The sequence below is a fragment of the Cryphonectria parasitica genome, assembly GCF_011745365.1.
Source record: "Cryphonectria parasitica EP155 unplaced genomic scaffold M406scaffold_2, whole genome shotgun sequence".
Lineage (NCBI taxonomy): Eukaryota > Fungi > Ascomycota > Sordariomycetes > Diaporthales > Cryphonectriaceae > Cryphonectria > Cryphonectria parasitica.
In genome coordinates, this window is record NW_024468910.1 from 1,154,978 (window position 1) to 1,172,586 (window position 17,609).

At 44.6% G+C, this 17,609-nt stretch overlaps 7 protein-coding genes across 7 annotated transcripts; 5 read left to right on the plus strand and 2 right to left on the minus strand.

The window, feature by feature from the left end:
- Positions 1-36: 36 nt before the first annotated feature.
- On the minus strand, positions 37-769 carry M406DRAFT_71398 (uncharacterized protein; the record flags this gene model as incomplete). Its single annotated transcript, XM_040925426.1, has 4 exons — positions 37-60; positions 164-459; positions 511-645; positions 676-769. The coding sequence occupies 4 exons, from the start codon at positions 767-769 to the stop codon at positions 37-39; spliced, it is 549 nt and encodes a 182-aa protein (XP_040779306.1).
- Positions 770-1,632: 863 nt separating this feature from the next.
- On the plus strand, positions 1,633-2,083 carry M406DRAFT_56090 (uncharacterized protein). Its single transcript, XM_040924566.1, has 2 exons — positions 1,633-1,862; positions 1,922-2,083. Exons 1-2 carry the CDS (start codon positions 1,654-1,656, stop codon positions 1,980-1,982), a joined length of 270 nt encoding a protein of 89 aa, XP_040779307.1. The 5' UTR covers positions 1,633-1,653; the 3' UTR covers positions 1,983-2,083.
- Positions 2,084-4,170: 2,087 nt separating this feature from the next.
- Positions 4,171-7,191, plus strand: M406DRAFT_71399 (uncharacterized protein; the record flags this gene model as incomplete). The annotated part of the gene is made up of 5 exons (XM_040925427.1): positions 4,171-4,180; positions 4,239-4,370; positions 4,724-4,807; positions 5,108-5,256; positions 5,350-7,191. 5 exons carry the CDS (start codon positions 4,171-4,173, stop codon positions 7,189-7,191), a joined length of 2,217 nt encoding a protein of 738 aa, XP_040779308.1.
- Positions 7,192-10,587: 3,396 nt separating this feature from the next.
- On the minus strand, positions 10,588-10,821 carry M406DRAFT_45099 (uncharacterized protein; the record flags this gene model as incomplete). The annotated part of the gene is made up of 2 exons (XM_040924264.1): positions 10,588-10,697; positions 10,758-10,821. 2 exons carry the CDS (start codon positions 10,819-10,821, stop codon positions 10,588-10,590), a joined length of 174 nt encoding a protein of 57 aa, XP_040779309.1.
- Positions 10,822-11,738: 917 nt separating this feature from the next.
- Positions 11,739-12,677, plus strand: M406DRAFT_71401 (uncharacterized protein; the record flags this gene model as incomplete). The annotated part of the gene is made up of 5 exons (XM_040925428.1): positions 11,739-11,814; positions 12,036-12,059; positions 12,215-12,343; positions 12,393-12,494; positions 12,655-12,677. The coding sequence occupies 5 exons, from the start codon at positions 11,739-11,741 to the stop codon at positions 12,675-12,677; spliced, it is 354 nt and encodes a 117-aa protein (XP_040779310.1).
- A 1,283-nt stretch (positions 12,678-13,960) lies between these two features.
- M406DRAFT_251017 (uncharacterized protein) lies at positions 13,961-14,509 on the plus strand (the record flags this gene model as incomplete). The annotated part of the gene is made up of 2 exons (XM_040916737.1): positions 13,961-14,268; positions 14,323-14,509. The coding sequence occupies 2 exons, from the start codon at positions 13,961-13,963 to the stop codon at positions 14,507-14,509; spliced, it is 495 nt and encodes a 164-aa protein (XP_040779311.1).
- A 1,689-nt stretch (positions 14,510-16,198) lies between these two features.
- M406DRAFT_102698 (uncharacterized protein) lies at positions 16,199-16,766 on the plus strand. Its single transcript, XM_040915022.1, has 2 exons — positions 16,199-16,325; positions 16,383-16,766. Exons 1-2 carry the CDS (start codon positions 16,302-16,304, stop codon positions 16,605-16,607), a joined length of 249 nt encoding a protein of 82 aa, XP_040779312.1. The 5' UTR covers positions 16,199-16,301; the 3' UTR covers positions 16,608-16,766.
- Positions 16,767-17,609: the final 843 nt, after the last annotated feature.

Consider the following 17,609-nt stretch of genomic DNA (forward strand, 5'->3'; position numbering starts at 1 on the left):
ATTTGCTTCTACAGAGATCTCGGAAAGGAAAGTAGATTAAATATGACTGAACCAGTATAGCTATTTCCAATTGCAAATAACTCCGACTAAATTAGGTTCAATTTTCATGTAATTCTATACAAAACTTAATAGAATTATACTTGGAAACCTGATCAACGCATACAACTGTTCTAACTTCCATCACCACCATGAGTTCTTTGCCCCAGTATACCTGATCTAGGAATTTACAAATGCGCTGGCCTGGAATACTATCGATATCGTAGATAGGAAGACGAGTGCTAGGATTCACTTTCCGGATTTTCTCTTCGCGGTAGTTGTAGAAAAATTTCAGAGCTTCGGACAGATTCAAGGTCAGTGCTTGATGGAAGCGGCATACTACAGGTCGCAACTTGAGCTCATGGGCCAGCGTGCCATCGGAAAATTTGACAATTTTTTCGACTGTCCAGATGGGAAGATAGACTGATATCATCAGCAAACAGCTTAGTATCTTGAGGATTAATAACAACTCACGCAATTCATTCCAAGAAACATCCCAGAAATTCTCCACATCGGATACCTCTGTCGCATTTTGAGGAGACAACCTATCCCACGGAATATCCCACAAATCCTCACCCTTAGATGACCCCATGTCGTCTTGGGTGAGGACTAGAGAAGGTGTTCAGCTAAACAGTGTACGCAGCTCCGACGATTGTTGATTCCATGTCCGTTCCGTATTGAGCCAAAAGGTAGGAGAGCTTGGAGTCTCCTGCTTAGTAGAGGAGCTGGACATTTTGTTGTAAGTCATGAGAGAAGCTTGGGAAGTAAAGAGTTAAAATCAACAGGAAGACAGGAAGAGTAACATTCTTTTATACTTGAATTGAAATTATTGCTCACGGTTTATGCATCAACATCTCGCTATACCAGTCACGACCTAATATAAACCTCCCTTTTCCTCCCTTGGTACCTTTTTTCCCTTGTTGATTTGGCTGCTTTGACAGTCCTATGCAACATAAATCTAGAGTTTACCCAATCGCGAGCTTTAAACAGGAGATTTATCTAAGTACAGGGGTAACAATACATACCATGTACCATTGCTGGAAGCTATCCATGGTAGTTACCATACCTGGATGCCATATACTGTTCCTCATCCCTGATCATGGTCCCTGACTATGGTTCCTATCCCTGTTCCTCATCCCTGATCATGGACCCTCGCTATCCCTGTTCCTCATCCCTGATCATGGTTCCTGACCATGGTTCCTATCCCTGTTCCCTATCCCTGATCATGGACCCTGACTATGGTCCCTATCCCTATTTCTTATCCCTGATTATGGTTCCTGACTATGGTCCCTATCCCTAGTTCTCTGTATTTTCAAGTCTCTCTATGCATGCTTGTATGTATATTGTTCCCAGGCTTCCAAGAGCAACAGATCCTGCGGGGTGAAAGATCATCGAGTTTCATATACTTGTTAGTCCTTGTTCTATCGGATTCCGGCTGTTGCATATGCTGCCTAAGGTTAAACCAAATGCATATACTAGGTATGGCATCGGTAGCATCGCCGTATGGAGATCATGGTATCAGCTGCAGCTTGATGAACGGTATAAAGTCATGAATGTACCACTTGCACACCCTGCACAGGCTGCTTCCGTCTTCTTAAGCTTGACCCTTTTGCTACGATGAGTCTGTATTCTATAGAGTACCGCAGAGTCCTTGCAGGGCTGTACTGCGCATCTTGCGGAGCTTACTGTGTTGATATGATCTTTCGAGAGATTGAAACAAGTGAAGTGCTCTGCAAGTCCTGCTTCCTACCCAAGCCTTCAAAAGCACGAGATGCTTTATTTTCGAATTGGATGAAGGACTTTAGTAGAAGAAAGGCCTATGATCGGTTAGTATTTCCAGCCATTCCAGTTTGATCTTCATAAATACTAAGAAATTACTTGGCAGAAAACGAGCTTGCAATTCTGCATATGCCAAAGCTGAGAGCTGTCAGGCGCAAGAGCACTGAACAGCTGCAGATTATAGATATCCCGAGAGGACAAGGGGACTTCATTTGAGCCATCTACTTGAGAACATGCTCATGTACATAGTTACACAACCTCCACCCGGGTAACACAGCCTTACCCTACTTCAAAATTGAAGCTAAAGGTTTCTCAGCAACCTTCTGGTATGCTCACACTGCTGTTGAAATCATGTTCAGCAAAGAATTTTTTAGTCAGGAGCTGCCACGCAAACTGCAGTCATCCCGTGCCTGGGGCTCTCTATGATGACTTGTCACAGATAGTCCACGCAACAGACGCTCCTTCGCGGGAACTTCTCCGAGCACAATGATCTTGTCGGCCTCCTTGACAACCGACATGCCTATGGATGTAAGCACAGGAAGACAGAGACAAGGACAGAGAAGGAGTTTAGCTTACGAGACTATGATCACTGTACGGCCCGCAAAGGCCAAGTCCGCAGCTGCCTTGATCAGCCGCGTTGTCTCCGTCGAGGGAGGCTGTCAGCTCGTCTAGCAATACAATTTCGGGCTTTGCGAGAAAAATGCGGGCCCATAGGAGGGGCTGCTGCTGCCCGCCGGAAAGGGTGCTGTCCTCGAACTTAGCTGCTATCTCAGTCTCCTCGATTTGACGATCGATCATGCTTTCCCATGTTACTGGTGGAGCTGGTGGCAGCGCTTGTGCAAGCCAGCCAAGCTGCAATCAATTTGGTCCCGAATATATTTTTCCGGACGGGAACAAATATTAGCACCGGCTGCATGTTAGAAGCATTGGTCTGGCATATCCCTGGACTGGTAGCAAAGGCTGCATTAGCACAGTCCATACCTAGAAGGCTTGTAAGATCGGAAGAGATCACACTAGAGAAAGTTTATTTCACAGGGATTATCCGATCAGAGTATGTGACCCGAGACACTCTAGTCAGATCTTTGGTTCTAATATCAGGAGAGAGCCATTGACCATATCCCAATTTGATAGGCTTTGACTGCCAGATTTTATAACAGCGACGCAGCCTTATGGCTTCCCTTCACGTTGTTGCATTTTTGCCGGATGCTATCATTCGCTTGATATTCACAATGACCCTCCTGAGCCAAGAATCAGTCATCATTACATGTATCTCGTTTCTTCTTATCTTTTCTGTTCAAATCACTCTACTCTACCTAAAAATCCACATGAACCAGCTATCCGTACAGTCTTCGATTGCTTCTCAGTGCTTTTATATTATCTACATCAGCTGGAGTTATACTTGCCAGTGTCTCCTTGGCTGCTAGTTTCGGGTTGACTTCACACAACCTATTAGTCCCCTCCATTCTCAGCCTGAAAAGTATCACTATTCTTTTAATTACTATATTTGAAGTAAGTCTTTTCTATCAGATATTATATCCAAGATACTGACAAGTTGTAGGTAGTAGATGTTGTCTATGGTCCTTCAAGGATACTTAATAATATCTGCTTTCGCAATCTCTTTTTCTGGACAGGAGTAGCACTACAACTGGTGCTCTTTGTTATTAGGTGGCTGATTCCTAATTGGCATAATCATATCTGGGCTTTGCCAGCTATCTCCCATCTACAAATCTTCCTCCTCAGCATAATTTTCATGATGCACCTTCAACAGAGATACAAGGGAAGAATATTGTCAATGATGGTAGTGAACTGTACTGTCCTGGCAGGATCAGTCGTGGTCTGTTTCACGAATTTGCCCTTTCAACATCTTGCGCGATGTGTTCTTTGTGCATGTATTTTGGTGGAAAAACTTACATGGCAACTTCTTCGGTAGAATGATACTTCTTTATAGCAGGATACGCCCTTACGGTTGGAACCTGTTAGTCCCCATCAGTAACCTTATCCAAATATCTAGTTAATTATGTTCTAGCAAGTGGATTCCAGCTGCAGTATATGCTTTACAACAACCTTAGATCACTCGAGGGGAGAGCTGACTGCTTTACTATGAGCGCTGTCCCCAAGCATTGGAGAGTGCACGGTCATGAGACTCATGACTCTGGGGCTACCGGATAGACTCTGGAGGTTGGATCCTGAAAGTTGGTCCTTGTTGCCTGTGACATGATTCGTAACTAAATCTAACTGAACTTTCAGTTACCAGCCTGTACACAAGTCTGGGCGGCTTCATTTGCCGGACTGAATAGCCGGAGCATAACGTGGTTCTCCAAAAGTAAATGAGTCGCAAAACTAGCCAGTGCCTCGATGTTTAGCTGTGAGTGCGTTCTCGCGGGATTGGCGAGGTAATCTTTTAGCCAATCGTCGGTCTACAGGTCCGGAAGGCGAAAAGACGGACAGCAAGCGAGTAGCTAGCAATGAACTCGGAACTGGAAACGAGGGCACATCTCTCGAAGATTGCAAAGATCTGGTCTGTTTTTCTTCGCAATATTCGCAAGATCAGAAAAGTGTGTACGCGGGCTTTGTTACGGAGTGCTCGTTTCTGATAGTATCCTCGCGTGACTGTTATGACATCTTCGACATTCAGGTCACAGAAAAAAGCGGCACGCACAGAAGACACCCAAAACGGACCCATTGGCGCTGGAAGTTCAACACTTACTAGTACACCCCGTTCCATTCAGGTGAACGGACCCGCTTTATTTTTGCACTTCCCAACTTCTCCACCCAAAACGCGTGTGATTTATGGGCTCGTGAAAACGCCCTTTTTTTGCTTCGACTTTTGAAGAACTTCCTCGCCTGGCCACCCCCCAACACGTGAAGCTATTCCAAACTATACGAATTTTGACTGTATACATGATAGAATATATGGATCTATCACCAGACCTGTCATCTCCAGCGTCTGACAGTGCTGCCGGCGCTCAAGCGTTGCTAGCCCTCAGCACCAGTAAGTCCTACGCCTTCGAGAACAACAGCTATAGCCATATAGCTGTTGACGACGAGGTATATAAGCAGGGAAATAGCCAATTCGATGTCTGATATACGTCTCCTCTAGAAGACCATCTGCCTGAGCCACAGCCTATCCTCCGGAGGGCATCCCAAGAGCGCGAGGCATCCCCTCGCCGGCTTCGTTCGAACCCTAAAGCACGCATGCGATTCGAGCCAGCACCCTTGAAGCCTGCTAAAATGCCTGCTAAACGCAAGGCTAAAGCCTCTTTGAAAGCTCCTGCTGCGAAACGTACAATAGTACAGGAGACTTCTCGTCAACCTGAGCCTGGGAAGTTATCAGCAAAGGCTCAGGCCAGGCTGGATGCCAAAGCAGCTGCTGAAGAGGCAGCAGTCCAGCGAAGAGCTGCTGAACGAGCAGCAATTGCCGAAGAGAAGAGAGCTGAACGAGTAGCAATTGCTGAGGAGAGAAGAGCTCGAGACGAGGAACTGGCAGCGGCTTGAGAGGCTAGAAGAGCTGCTTCTAGGCGCGCTTCTGAGCAGAGGACCGCAGAGCGAGCTGCTGATCGAGCTGCTGCCAAAGCCGCCAAAGCTGCTATCACAAAGGCACAAACGCCTGCCAGCCCTATCGTGATAGAGGGCGAGGATGAGAGCGATGATGCTGAGCAGGCTGAGGACCCCGAGGCTATCGAGATTGCTACTCCAGCAGAGGTCCGCATCGACTGGCATTACCCTCCTCATCGGCGCGCACAGTTTCGAGGAATCGCGCCTCCAGGAGTGCTCACAAAGAGGTTTGCTGGCGTGCCTTGTTTCCTCGACATCGTTATCAAGGATGCCTTAACTGCCTGGCTGGACGAACAAACCATACGAGTTGCTCGAGTTGTAGAAGGACGAACTGTTCGTGCTAAATACAGCTTTGCCAGGATCGTCGTGGGCAGAGGAAATACCATCCATCGAGGCGAGAAGATCCATTGCGACGAGGTAATGAACGACGATTTTCGCAGTGCTGCACAACAAATTAGCGATGTCCTGCTCGATAGGAAGAATCCCCATTGGCTTATCATCACATATACCTTCAACCTCGAGGTCAGCGGCAGCAGATATGTCCCTCATGCTCTATCCAGAGGACTCCCTCCAGCTGCAGCTGGCCAGCTAGCAGCAGATACTCAAGTCGCCATCGAAGCGGAAGCCAGCGAGTTCAACGATCTCTTCACGCCTGCAAGCACAACAGCACGAGCGCTCCAGACGCCAGGAACAGCTCGCTCGCGCTCAAAAGCCTCGAGTCTGTACGAGCAGATCAATGCCGAGATCGCCAGCCAGAGGGACCTCCACAGGCAGCTCAATATCCATTGGCAATGCCGTGATCCTATACGCTATACCAACAACAGAAACAGTACCAAGTTTGCTGTACATTGTTGGGTCGAGCCTGATGGTCGTCATCTGAAGCTTGATCAACAGGACCTGATGCAATGGGCAGAGAAGATCGCGAACAAGGCTGAAAAGGCTGATGTTGACCATATTCCACTTAGTATATATCGCCAGATCCTCGGTCGTGCTATCTTCCGTGCACAAGCAACCTCGAGCACTGGAGATAGCCTTGCATCCAGCTCAACAGCTGAAGCAGCGCCAGCATCAGGTATATGGGAAGACCTCCTAGGCAGAAGAGGGAAGGCACGCGCTGGGAAAAGCAACAGCTCTATCGGCGGCAATATCATCAATATCAACGGAGGAGGAGATCCTGCGATGCTGGCGCAGTTGCTTCAAGGGCAGCTGAACAGACCCGAGTCGACGATGCCCTCATTCCTGCCGCCATCAGCCCCTCCGATGATGCCTCCCTCTGTATATACATCTTATCAGATGCCTGGAGCTGGGCCTTCCTCGAGATATACGCCTTCTCAGGCGCCAACTACGCCACCAGGCCGGCTAATCGTGATATTCTCTTCGAGCCCTGTCGTGCCAGAAGGGCTTGATATAGATGGCTTTATGGACGAGTTCTTCAGGGTACTTCGACGGCGCAAGGCTCGAGATCTGGTGGAGGCTGAGGCTGTTCGTCGCATGGAAGAGAGGCTAGCTCGCGAGAATATTGCCCTCAGCAAGCTTGGCAGCGTGCCATATGGCTGGTACGATACACATGGCATTGAAACACGCACTGTCAACCTGATGCGTCAGTTTCTAAAGGAGTTCCTCATCGAGAAGGGTGGGAATAGCGTCAACTTAGCTGATCAACAGCCTAGAACCCCTTCTGTCTCGCGACAGCCTGATCAACAGCCTGTACCGCCTTCGCAAGCGACGACAGCATCAGCAGCTTCGCCTGGATGGCATCGAATGCCTGGATGGCGAGAGGATTCGTTGCTTCGCGATAGTCAGGTGCCGTTGCCATCTTAGTGTTGATAGCGATAGTTGAAGTGGATTGATAAGGGAGGTTGTAAAACGGGAGGGAGGAGATATAAGAAATAAGAATCTGCAAGGTCTGAGAAATCTATGTATAGCAGGAAACAAGGATATAAGTAATATTAGTGTAATTTGTATGGCAATAGTCGATATATTTCTGTTTTCAAGCTCTGTTCAATACCTAGCATTCTCAAAATCCTCAGTTATACCTCGTCTCCTAACTTCAGCACTATTATCTACCTTTCTCCTAGCCCTAGCACCTGAGCAGCCAGGAAATGCCCTCTAATATTCTCCTTCTTCTCGCCTATCGTGTATACTGATTCAATCAAGAACTGGCGCCAATCATCCTCACTTTCCCAGTTATCTTGGACGTACGCCGCATGCCGTCGAATATATGCCTTAAGCTCGCCAAAGAAGGCTTCAATAGAGTTGAGATGAGGGCTGTACGGAAGGAGGTACTTCAAAACAACACCAGCATCCTCGCACAGCTGCCTGAGGCTATCATGATAGTGGAAAGACGCATTGTTCATCACCAGCACGCTCCGAGGGCCAGGGAAAGGAGTACATCGTGGCAGGACCAGCTCTTGGATATATAGCAGGAAGCCCTCAGCATCAGTGGTACCCTCGTATACCGACAGAGCCACGATGCCTTCAAGAGAAAGCGCTGGCAATATCTGATACCGCATGCCACGATGGGTTCCTCCGCCAGGCACTCGCTTGCGAGCTTTCAATCCGCTAGGTGCCCAGGCAGTTCGTCGGTTTGTCCCTCTCTTATCGATGCCAGATTCATCTATGAAGATGAACTGGCCTGGCTGCCACTCTCTGATTGTCCAGATATAGTCAGCACAAAGGGCTTCATCGCGCTCGAGGGCAACAAGAGCCTGTTTCTTCTTGGTCCAGTTCTCGGTATGAAGACAGCGGCTCAGTATGGCTTTCGAGATCTCGAGATTGAATCATTCGAATAGCCATAGTTGCATCTCATCGAGGTACATATCGCCCTTTTCAGCCAGAAGATCAAGCAATTCCTATCGTTCGAAGTATCAGCATCTGACACAGCCAAGATCGACGAGGAGGATAGGTTTAGGGCATACAGCTAGGTGAAATAGCAGGAGCTTCGTTCGACCAGTGCGGTCCTGCTTAATGAAGATACTCCCTGTGATAACCCATCGCTTTCGAAGCTTTTGAGCATAGTCCGGAGTGATATTTACGCTGGTGGCGATATCTTTGTTGGAAAAGCCACCCTCGAGCAGGCCAGTGATGATGGAGCGGTCTCCATCGCTAAGCCGTGGGCCAGGCATTGGTCCTAATAAGGCCTAACCACCATCATTCGATTCGCGATACTCGATTTTGGTACACTGAATAGCTTCAAAGCCGGACAGCGAGGGTGGGGGGCGGCCAGGCGAGGAAGTTCTTCAAAAGTCGAAGCAAAAAAAGGGCGTTTTCACGAGCCCGTAAATCACACGCGTTTTGGGTGGAGAAGTTGGGAAGTGCAAAAATAAAGCGGGTCCGTTCACCTGAAATGGAACGGGGTGTACAGTCCGGGACAGGATTCCATAATCTGGGGTTAGGGTTATACTGACCAATCAGGAGGGGACCGCAACATTCGCACTGCGACAGCTACGGTCCAGTACTGAAGAGCCAGGTATATAACAACATGTTCCTTACCACAGATAGATCATAGTACATAGCTCTTCAGTCGTCAATCTAAGTTTCAAGTCTAAATACTGCATTCTTGAAAGCCCCAAAGGCAGTGAATACTCGCAAAGCTTATTAGGACTTGTACAGTTTCGTATTCAAGGACTTAACACTTTGATATCGCTCTTGCCTAATATAAACCCAATCAGTACTTACATTATCTTCGGATTACTGCAGTGCTCATTACAGTGACCCAGTTTGAGCTGAGACTTCGACGGGTTGGAGAATCCGGGTGTGAAGTTCGAGGCTTGTAGAATTCACCCTATAACTTTAGCTTCTTGGTTGGAATATGGTCTTGCGAAGTTCTCTGCGCTCTACTAGAGCTGTGTCCGTTGTCGAAAAGGAGAATAATCAAGGAGATACAGTGAGCCAAAGCGCAGTCACACAACAGAGCAATCTGCAAAAGCTTATGTATCCCAAGCGTGCCGAGTAGTTATAGGGACGACAACAAACAAAGGCCCCATGAGCACAAGACACAGTGAGAAACCTGCCTTAGTCCTGTTCAGATAGCTGAGATTGAAAAGAAAAGGAAAGAATAGCTGAATTATCTATATATAAAGAAAATCGAAAAGAAGTAATGCTCTTATATTTATACTAATTACTGAACTCATATATCTTATATTCTAAAATCAACTATACTAGCTATCATAATAATATAAAGATTAAGTAGTTAATCAACAGAACGGAATTAAGACTTAATAATACTCTGTAGAGCAGATTGAAATAAACTCTGAACATGCTTCACAGAATCTTTGCAATCAATTATTTTGATCAGATTCCGAGATAACAAATGCTCAATAATCTGCTTATGATTCTCTCTAAACTTCTGTACTCTCCGCTGTATTATATCAGATTTATTATCGCTCTATTCAGAATCTTTCGCGCAATGCTCAAGCTGTAGAACCAGAGTTTGATCAGAGTATTTCATATTAATTATTGCAAATTCTGCAGTAATCTATATCTTATTAGTTTATGCTTTAGATAGAAAGTAAGAATAGTATATCTTATTCTGAAATTCAGAGAGCTATTCTAAGCTTTATAGAAATCTATTTATAAGTATATCAGCTTTTCTCTATACTTCTGCATTCTGAAGTTTGTTTTCAAGCAGCTGGAGAGTTAATATTGCTGGTATAATAATAGACTTGCAAAAGCTCTTGCTAATAAAGTCTTTGAAAACTGAATCAGAATTCTCTCTCTCCATCCGAAGCAAATCTCTTATAGAAACATGCTCAACATTTAGCTGCTTAGCTGCTCATGCGCATTGAGTTCCTTTACTAACACTAGGCTCTTCAATCACGAAAACTATAAGCAGATTTGCTTTATTGCGCATTTCAAGTATCTCTCACTCTTTAATAATATTATCTGCCTATTATATAAGATAAGAGTTGGTAATCGAGTCTCGATAATGCTTAAAATCATTAAGATTATCATGAGTGAGATGTTGCTTCTTGTATAAGAAGCTCTAATGAAGAGCATTCAATTGGTCGATTTGATGCAAAATTTGAGAAACAAAGCTCTTACGCTTCTCATATTCATCCCAAATCCTCTGTATTCGAATAGCAAAATCCGAATTGCTGCCTTAGTTTGCTAAATAATAGAGAAAGAGCAGTCTCAGACGCTCCCGCATATGTTTCTCCTCTTTCCCTCTCGTATTAGCTTCAACTGGGATGATTAACTGGTTTAGTCTTGCATACCTCAGCTCACTCCATCCGATGGGATGATATCTCCAGCAAAAGCTTCAAGCGCATTATAAATAATAGCCATCTCTATAGTATGAGCTCTATTACTTTCCAATAACTGTAGATCTGTAAGCATAGAGAACTATAATTCTTGCAGAGAAGTGCTTATCCAAGGATAGCTGATACACATTAACGCCATCTGATACATATGAGCAGCAACAGACTCGGGATTCTCGATCCCGCGAAGCATTCAGCCTTGCTGGAGCAATTCTTTTAACTGCGCTGAGGCAGTAAAGAATCGTAACATATTCATACCGCATTCAACTCAGTAGCATTGAATGAGGAGAGTTTAGGATTTGGAAAGCTAAAGGTGATGAAGGGTTAAGAAAGGCTTGTTTACTTAAGTAGACCTGAGAATCGGCTAACCAAATCGAGTAAGTTTGCGGGGTTAACGACCGCTTGAATAAAAGTATTAAAAACATAACCTAAAGCGCAGGAATTACGACAGACATCTCTGCTAATACATTTACTATTTATCTACTATCAACGATTACAGTATAGCTTCCCTATCCGAGAACGAGCTCGATAAGATCAATATCATACTATCCGCTCTAAACCAATCAGTTGATCTTTCTACCTTCGAACATCTCAATAAACCTCTCTCAACAAACTTCGATGCGCTAACTCTCCGATGCCCTAAGCTGCCTGCATTACTGAATGCGCCCATTCCATCTTTACCAGACTATACTCCTCAGGCCGGCTCTACACAGCTTAGCGAACCCCCTCTGCCTCTGCATACATTCGATTCTAGCTGGGAGCAAGAATTTGATATAGGAGACGTTTGTAGCAATTGAGCTCTTCTAACAAACCTTGATATGCTATCTCTACAAGGAGCATAATGCTCCGAGCTGCCTGTTTCGCCAAGTCCGCTCATCTTGTTTCTATCAGACTACACTCGTTAGACCAGCTCTATACAACTCAGTGTATATGCTTCTAGCTGGGATCGAGAAGTTGATATAGAAGTTGTTCATAATAATTAGGGAAATTTGGCGGAGAATTTGATTGATTCAGCTCGGGCAATCAAACGCACTCGCAAGGAAGCGAACGACAGAAAACAGAAGCGATTTCGTCAATCAGTTGCCAGATGCGTGAGCTGCGTATTTCATTATGAAAAGGTATTCAATCTCGAGCTCTTACTTCGAGATTCAAGCTTATGAAGCAAATGCAAGCGCTCTTCTCTCTGTAAGCTATGTCTCCGGCGCAGTATTTCTGAAAGTCTTTGTTCAAAAGCAAGATTATTTAACAAGCTAATTTTTCGAAAGTGTAAGTATGCAGCTATCTTCTCGCTGGTATGATTCTGATAATTTCCAGAGAATAATGCCGAATATCGCTCGCAACTTCGATAGCTGGATATTACGTAGTGCGGCAAGCTATTATATACTACAGTATATTATTACAATTCAGGTTTTCAACTTACAGTGCAGGAGCGTATGTTTGATTCTATAGATGAGAACTAAATCAAGCTGTAGGGAAAAAGTAGTACTGGTTGGAAATCTATTGATATATCAGCTTGAGATATACCCGATGTCTCATTCTTGAATATTGATGAATACATTGCTGAATATATGCCTTATGCTCTCAAGCATTCAAGCGAAGCATGCTAGCTCGATCCGGCTATGGCTGTGGCAGCTGGCAGACTCCAGCTTCTGAAGAGTGCTCAGAGGCTGTGAACAGCGAACTGTCTTCTGCTCAAGAGCTGGCAAGCCTCAAGTGTAAAGCGCGTAAACGATCGAAACAACCTGTACTTTCGAACGAGGCCAGCCCCCAGAGCTGTGCAGAATGCACTGGATTTTAGACTTGAAAGCTATATCTCCAAACTCGAGCGATCACTTCTTGCCAATATCGACAAGAGTATGAAGGATCGTAAGTTAGCTTCGAGAGAGGAATTCTTCAGTACCATTTTCATATTCTTAGCTATCATCAAGAAAAACATCTGGAGATTACTTTTCTGAATCCGCCACAGAGAAGAGGGAAGTTAATCTCTTTGGAAACATAAGTACCAATAAGCTAACAATCCTGACAGGCTTACAAATAGCGACATTCTGAGACTGCGCAAGTTCTGATTAACCGTGCTGTCTTTCAAGTACAAACTCTGCTTACTTATTTGTGATTTGAAGAGATAATTCCAAAATCTTTCCAACAATCTATCTTATACTATAAGATATATATGTTCTAGTTATTTACTATCTTACTAATCTATACAGTTTCGAATAACTAAGCAACTAGTTTATATCTTGAGCATAATAATAATAGCTTGCAGGGCACTTTAACTAGGTTTTGCTTAATTGAGGAGGATAAGAAGTTTGAAGCGTTTGCACATATTAAGTTTTCATAATGTTTCTACGCAGAACTATTCGAAGCTATTTTCTGTTAAGCATTGTTTATTGGAAAATCCCCCCCCCCCCCTTTTCTTTATTCGAAGTCTCTTTTGTATCTATAAGCAGCATAATAGATTGCTATATACTTAGGGACTCGCATATAAAGACTCATATATGATGAACGACTGCACGGGCCACAAGCCCCATTTCAGTCTTGTGGCCCGTGCCCAGTGGTATGTACAGATGGGTATGCAGATATGAGGGATACACCCTTTCGGATTCTCTCAACATGCATTGTATTTCAAGCAATCCTTTCCCTTCTTTCTGATGTTGAGCCCTCTGAGTAGATCCCAGGAAGGCTTTCGATCTGTTCTTGTGCCCTCGTGGCCTCGTTAGTTGTCGTTCTTCTGACTTCAGCACCCCTGGGCTGCAAGAGCTCTTGCCCATTGCTCCGGTGTCAGTCCTCTTGTGCGACTGCGCCCGAATCCTGGTTCATCAGCTATCACAGAGCGTTACATTATCCAAAAAAAAACCATATAATCGAAAGACTTTCACATAGTCTACCTTGCGTACCGGACAGGACCTTCATTTGTTGTTGTATAGTCCACCTGCATCACCCTAACCCTAGCCTATTTCATCCCAAAATGCTCGGACAGAGTCTGGATTCTTGCTTGTGAGTTAATATTCATCTGCTTATCAGATGGCTTACAACATAGCAAAATGATTTTAAAGCAGAATCAAACATTGATCTGGGCTGATCAATTGGGAGGTCATTCTCAACTAGTGAAATTTATTACTGACTTTTAATTAAGTGCTTCTAGAGAAACACCTAAATGCTATTTCCTGAAAATTATTTTTAGTTTTCCGTTTTCTATTTTAATCTCACTACTTTGAACTTGTAAAATCTGTAAGAATAATATAAATAAAGGCACTCAATTGATGTTTTGCTTGAAAAGAGAACTGGATTTCTGCGACTTTTCATTAAAAATAGCAACTCAGTTATGCTTCATAATGATTGCAACATACCACTCAATGGTCATAGAATCGAACGAGATTTCTGCAAAGTACAATTTTGCAGCTGCAGCTGCATGTTGGATAATGCTTGCTGGCTTTTTCATCTTACCTGGCACGTTTACAACATTAAGAAAATCAACAGTCTTCAGCTCTTCCAATGATGGACAGTATATACAAAGCGCAGTCCAAAATATACCGCTTTTGCCTCTCGCTAGCGTTTGCTATCTATCGGGTATAAGCATTATTATCTTTTCTTGGTACTGCTTTCAATCCAAATATATTTGGATTATACGCTATCTTTTAATGTAAGCAATCATTATATTTTACTCTTTCCAAGTATAAATGCTAATGTAAGTTAGGCCAACTATGCTCAATTGTTTGAGCGGACTTCTTACAATTCTGATAAATGTTTATACTGCTCAGAATGGCTTTTGGTCACCGACCGCATGGGCTACTTTAGCAGTTGTTCTATTTACAACTCTTCTTGTATCAAGTGGGATTCTTGTATATCAATGGCGCCTTCGAGCGCTCCGTACAGGACAGTAATTACGTGATTACATTATTTGATATGTATCCCTGTGTCTTCAGTTTGGATACATTGATACTGCTTGTAAGTGTACTTTCGAAAGTCTCTCCAAAGTCTTGTAGTTCACAAGGCCTCGATCTATAACAATGATGGATTCTAATATGCTCGGGATCTTCTCAATCAAGGCTTATATACAAGAATAACATCCTTTTTCTTGAAATGCACACCAATTAGTTATCCGCTGTAGAATCAGTAGATACTGCGCTCTTGATATGGCTCAACCTGTCCTCTTTCTGCTGAGAAAGTAGCCTCCGCCAGGCAGGTCCTCTTGCGAGTTTGACACCAAAGGAATAGAAACAGGCAAGATCATTCTCATGCCATTAGCTACTCGTATCATCAAGTCCCAGCTTGCAAGATCCCTAATACCGTTCTGAGCCAGGGCGACAACAACAGAATCAACCTGATCTTGCAATGTGATAGATGAATTTTGTCTTTGTGTTTGTGTAGCTTTTCACAGATACATAGGCATATCGGGAGAGTCGTTCTGTGAAGTAGCAGGGCTGCAAGAAGAGAGACACCAATCTTTGTCATGCTTTCTGGAGGCAGATTATTCAGATTTACAATCCGTTAGCAGACTGCTTCCAGTTCTCCTCCTAGTATAGCAAATATAAACTACCATTTGGGTACCTCTACGAGTCGACCCGTAAAGGTCAGGCTCTCACAGGAATGGGTGTTTCGGAGAAAGTGGTTAAAGGAGAATTGCTAATAAAAAGGTCGCGTGTTGGTACCTGGTAAGACCGGCCGGTCGAGCTTGCAATGCTTATGCCGGGCAAATCAATATGAAAATTATACTTGAGGCAGATGATGAAATCTCTTAAGCAGGTGGCTAGAAGACTGACATAGCGAGTGCAGACCAGATGCTGTGTTTTCTTATCGTCCAGTGACAGCACGGGAGCTTCAGCATCTGTACTATGATGATTTGACTCCAGTCATTCACTTTGCATAAGCGAAAATGGTACGAAAGGCATCGAGGTGATCTCCAATAGGGTGCTCTTTGATACGTTCGGAACTCGTCATCGTGATATAGGCGTTTAGTAAAAGTGGAAGTGTAAACAACGAGCAAAGAGAAATCATAGTTTGATACCAAACACAACAGGCAAACAGAGCAGCGCTAGTCTATACAGAGCAGGGATGTCTGGTCATTCATTACATAAGCATCATGCTGTCGTACTCGGATTAAGCGGGTCCAGAATGCAAGTTGATCAATATGAGATCATAGTTATACTACATGAGCCTTCTTGTTAGCTTGTCCGCCTCTCACGAAAAAAGGGAGTATACTAACACCGCGGAGGGGAAACAGTACGAAAGAGAGCACGAACAGGCTGGCGTCTGGATAGTGAACCGGGCTCAGACATCGAGAACCCCATTTATTTGACAGATGTAGGCTCATATCGAACATAAACAAACTCGCAGCCAACCAGTCACATGTGCGGAGCTCTCATCCGGTGAATAGATTATCCGCGGCCAATGAACAGTAATCACTGTGGGGCTAGAATCAATCAGTGACATCGCGCCAATGACCAGTAATCGCACCGGCACCCCACACCACCTTATCGATAAGTGCCCAAATTCCTACAAGAACACATGACAAATTGCGTCCTGCCACGACACCTTGAATTTCTACCTGACATCTTTCCATATTTTAACACATTACCTCCGTTCTCCGAAGCTCAAAACACCGGATATTTTGAATCTTATTTGGAACCTATCTTTCTTTAGCCTTTCGGTCGGACCGTCGATATCGGGATTGTCATGTCAGCTACTACATTTTCCTGGGTAATTTCCTCATTCCCTTAGTCAAACCTTGACATACAGGAACTTACAATTAAGCAGGAGGGTAAACAGCTCAGCCAAGGCGCTGATTTCTTCGATGAGAGACAGCCTCTAATCGACATCAAGCCTGTGGATTATGAAAGAAAGCTGTACTTTCGTCAATGCGACCTCGTTACGTTTTCAGCGAATGGGGTTCTTTTGTTCAGCACAAATGGCAGTGAGGAAGGTATACTCCCGAAAGGTATTGGGGTTCGAATATTCCGGGGTCAAGGGAGGTTAGGATGAAGGGGCATAAGTAAGATGAGATGCTGGGTTCTACCAAGGCTCGCATTCTTTTACTCTTGATTAGTTAGGCATTAGTCAGGCTGGAATATGTACATGACAAGGAGCATCTAAGTGAACAATGAATGCACAATCGGTTGGGCCGAATCCCATCCAAGCCTCAGTTTCAGTATGCCATAGCGCGAAGTCGAATCACGCATCTCCAAGCTGACGCATTCGGTTGTCTCCCTCATCCCAACATCTAGCTCCCACCTGCGCAGCTGGCTTTCTGCAATAGCCTGTGTAATATACCCGCCAAACAAGGCGGGAAATGCTGCAACAGAAGCACCTGTACAAACATAAGGATCCAGAGCTGTGTTGTCAGAATCGGGATCATAAATTTGTGTGACAGGCATACTTACAATATCGAGGGCTGTCCGAGCGATTCTCAGGGGGAAACAACTCAGCTATGAGATCCTGAGCTGAGCCGATATCCAGAAATAAAGAGCTATCTGCTTCTCCAAACGCTGGGATGGCCATCCTGATGGTCTCTGTTGTGCCTGCCTCCAATCTACCCTCCTCCCAAATTTTGATAGGACTTAGGTCTATAGACTGGAGGAGACGAGCGGATAGATAATCAGCTTGAGAATCTAGCTTTGTGACGAGCGTGTATGTATAGGAGAGTGCAGTTGTTTCAGGCTTTGGCCGAGTTGTACGAATGGCTGACTATGTGAGTATCTGAGTTACTAACTAAGAGAAACAGTGAAAGACATACCCTGTAGATGCACGGATATCATGCCCTGTAGATATCCAAGCTTGATATGCGTTTTCTTCGCTTGAAGTATACTCAAAAGTTCTGCGCGGTTTCTTTGGTTCATCGCCGCAATGCGAGCTTGACCGAGGCCAACAATGCAGAGAACAACAAAGGGGGGACCGCATCTTTGCTGTACATCTCGAAGAAAAAGCCGAGCTCTTTTCTGCTTCTTGTCCTTAGGTGGTTGTGGCTGTAGCATCAGAGTTGTGTTC

Excerpts from the sequence above, each read along its gene's own strand:
- M406DRAFT_102698 (XM_040915022.1), top strand. The coding sequence starts at position 16,302 with ATGTCAGCTACTACATTTTCCTGG. Across the intron at positions 16,326-16,382 it reads CAGCTACTACATTTTCCTGG|GAGGGTAAACAGCTCAGCCA; the intron begins GTAATTTCCTCA and ends ACAATTAAGCAG.
- M406DRAFT_56090 (XM_040924566.1), top strand. The coding sequence starts at position 1,654 with ATGAGTCTGTATTCTATAGAGTACCGCAGAGTCCTTGCAGGGCTGTAC. Across the intron at positions 1,863-1,921 it reads AGAAGAAAGGCCTATGATCG|AAAACGAGCTTGCAATTCTG; the intron begins GTTAGTATTTCC and ends ATTACTTGGCAG.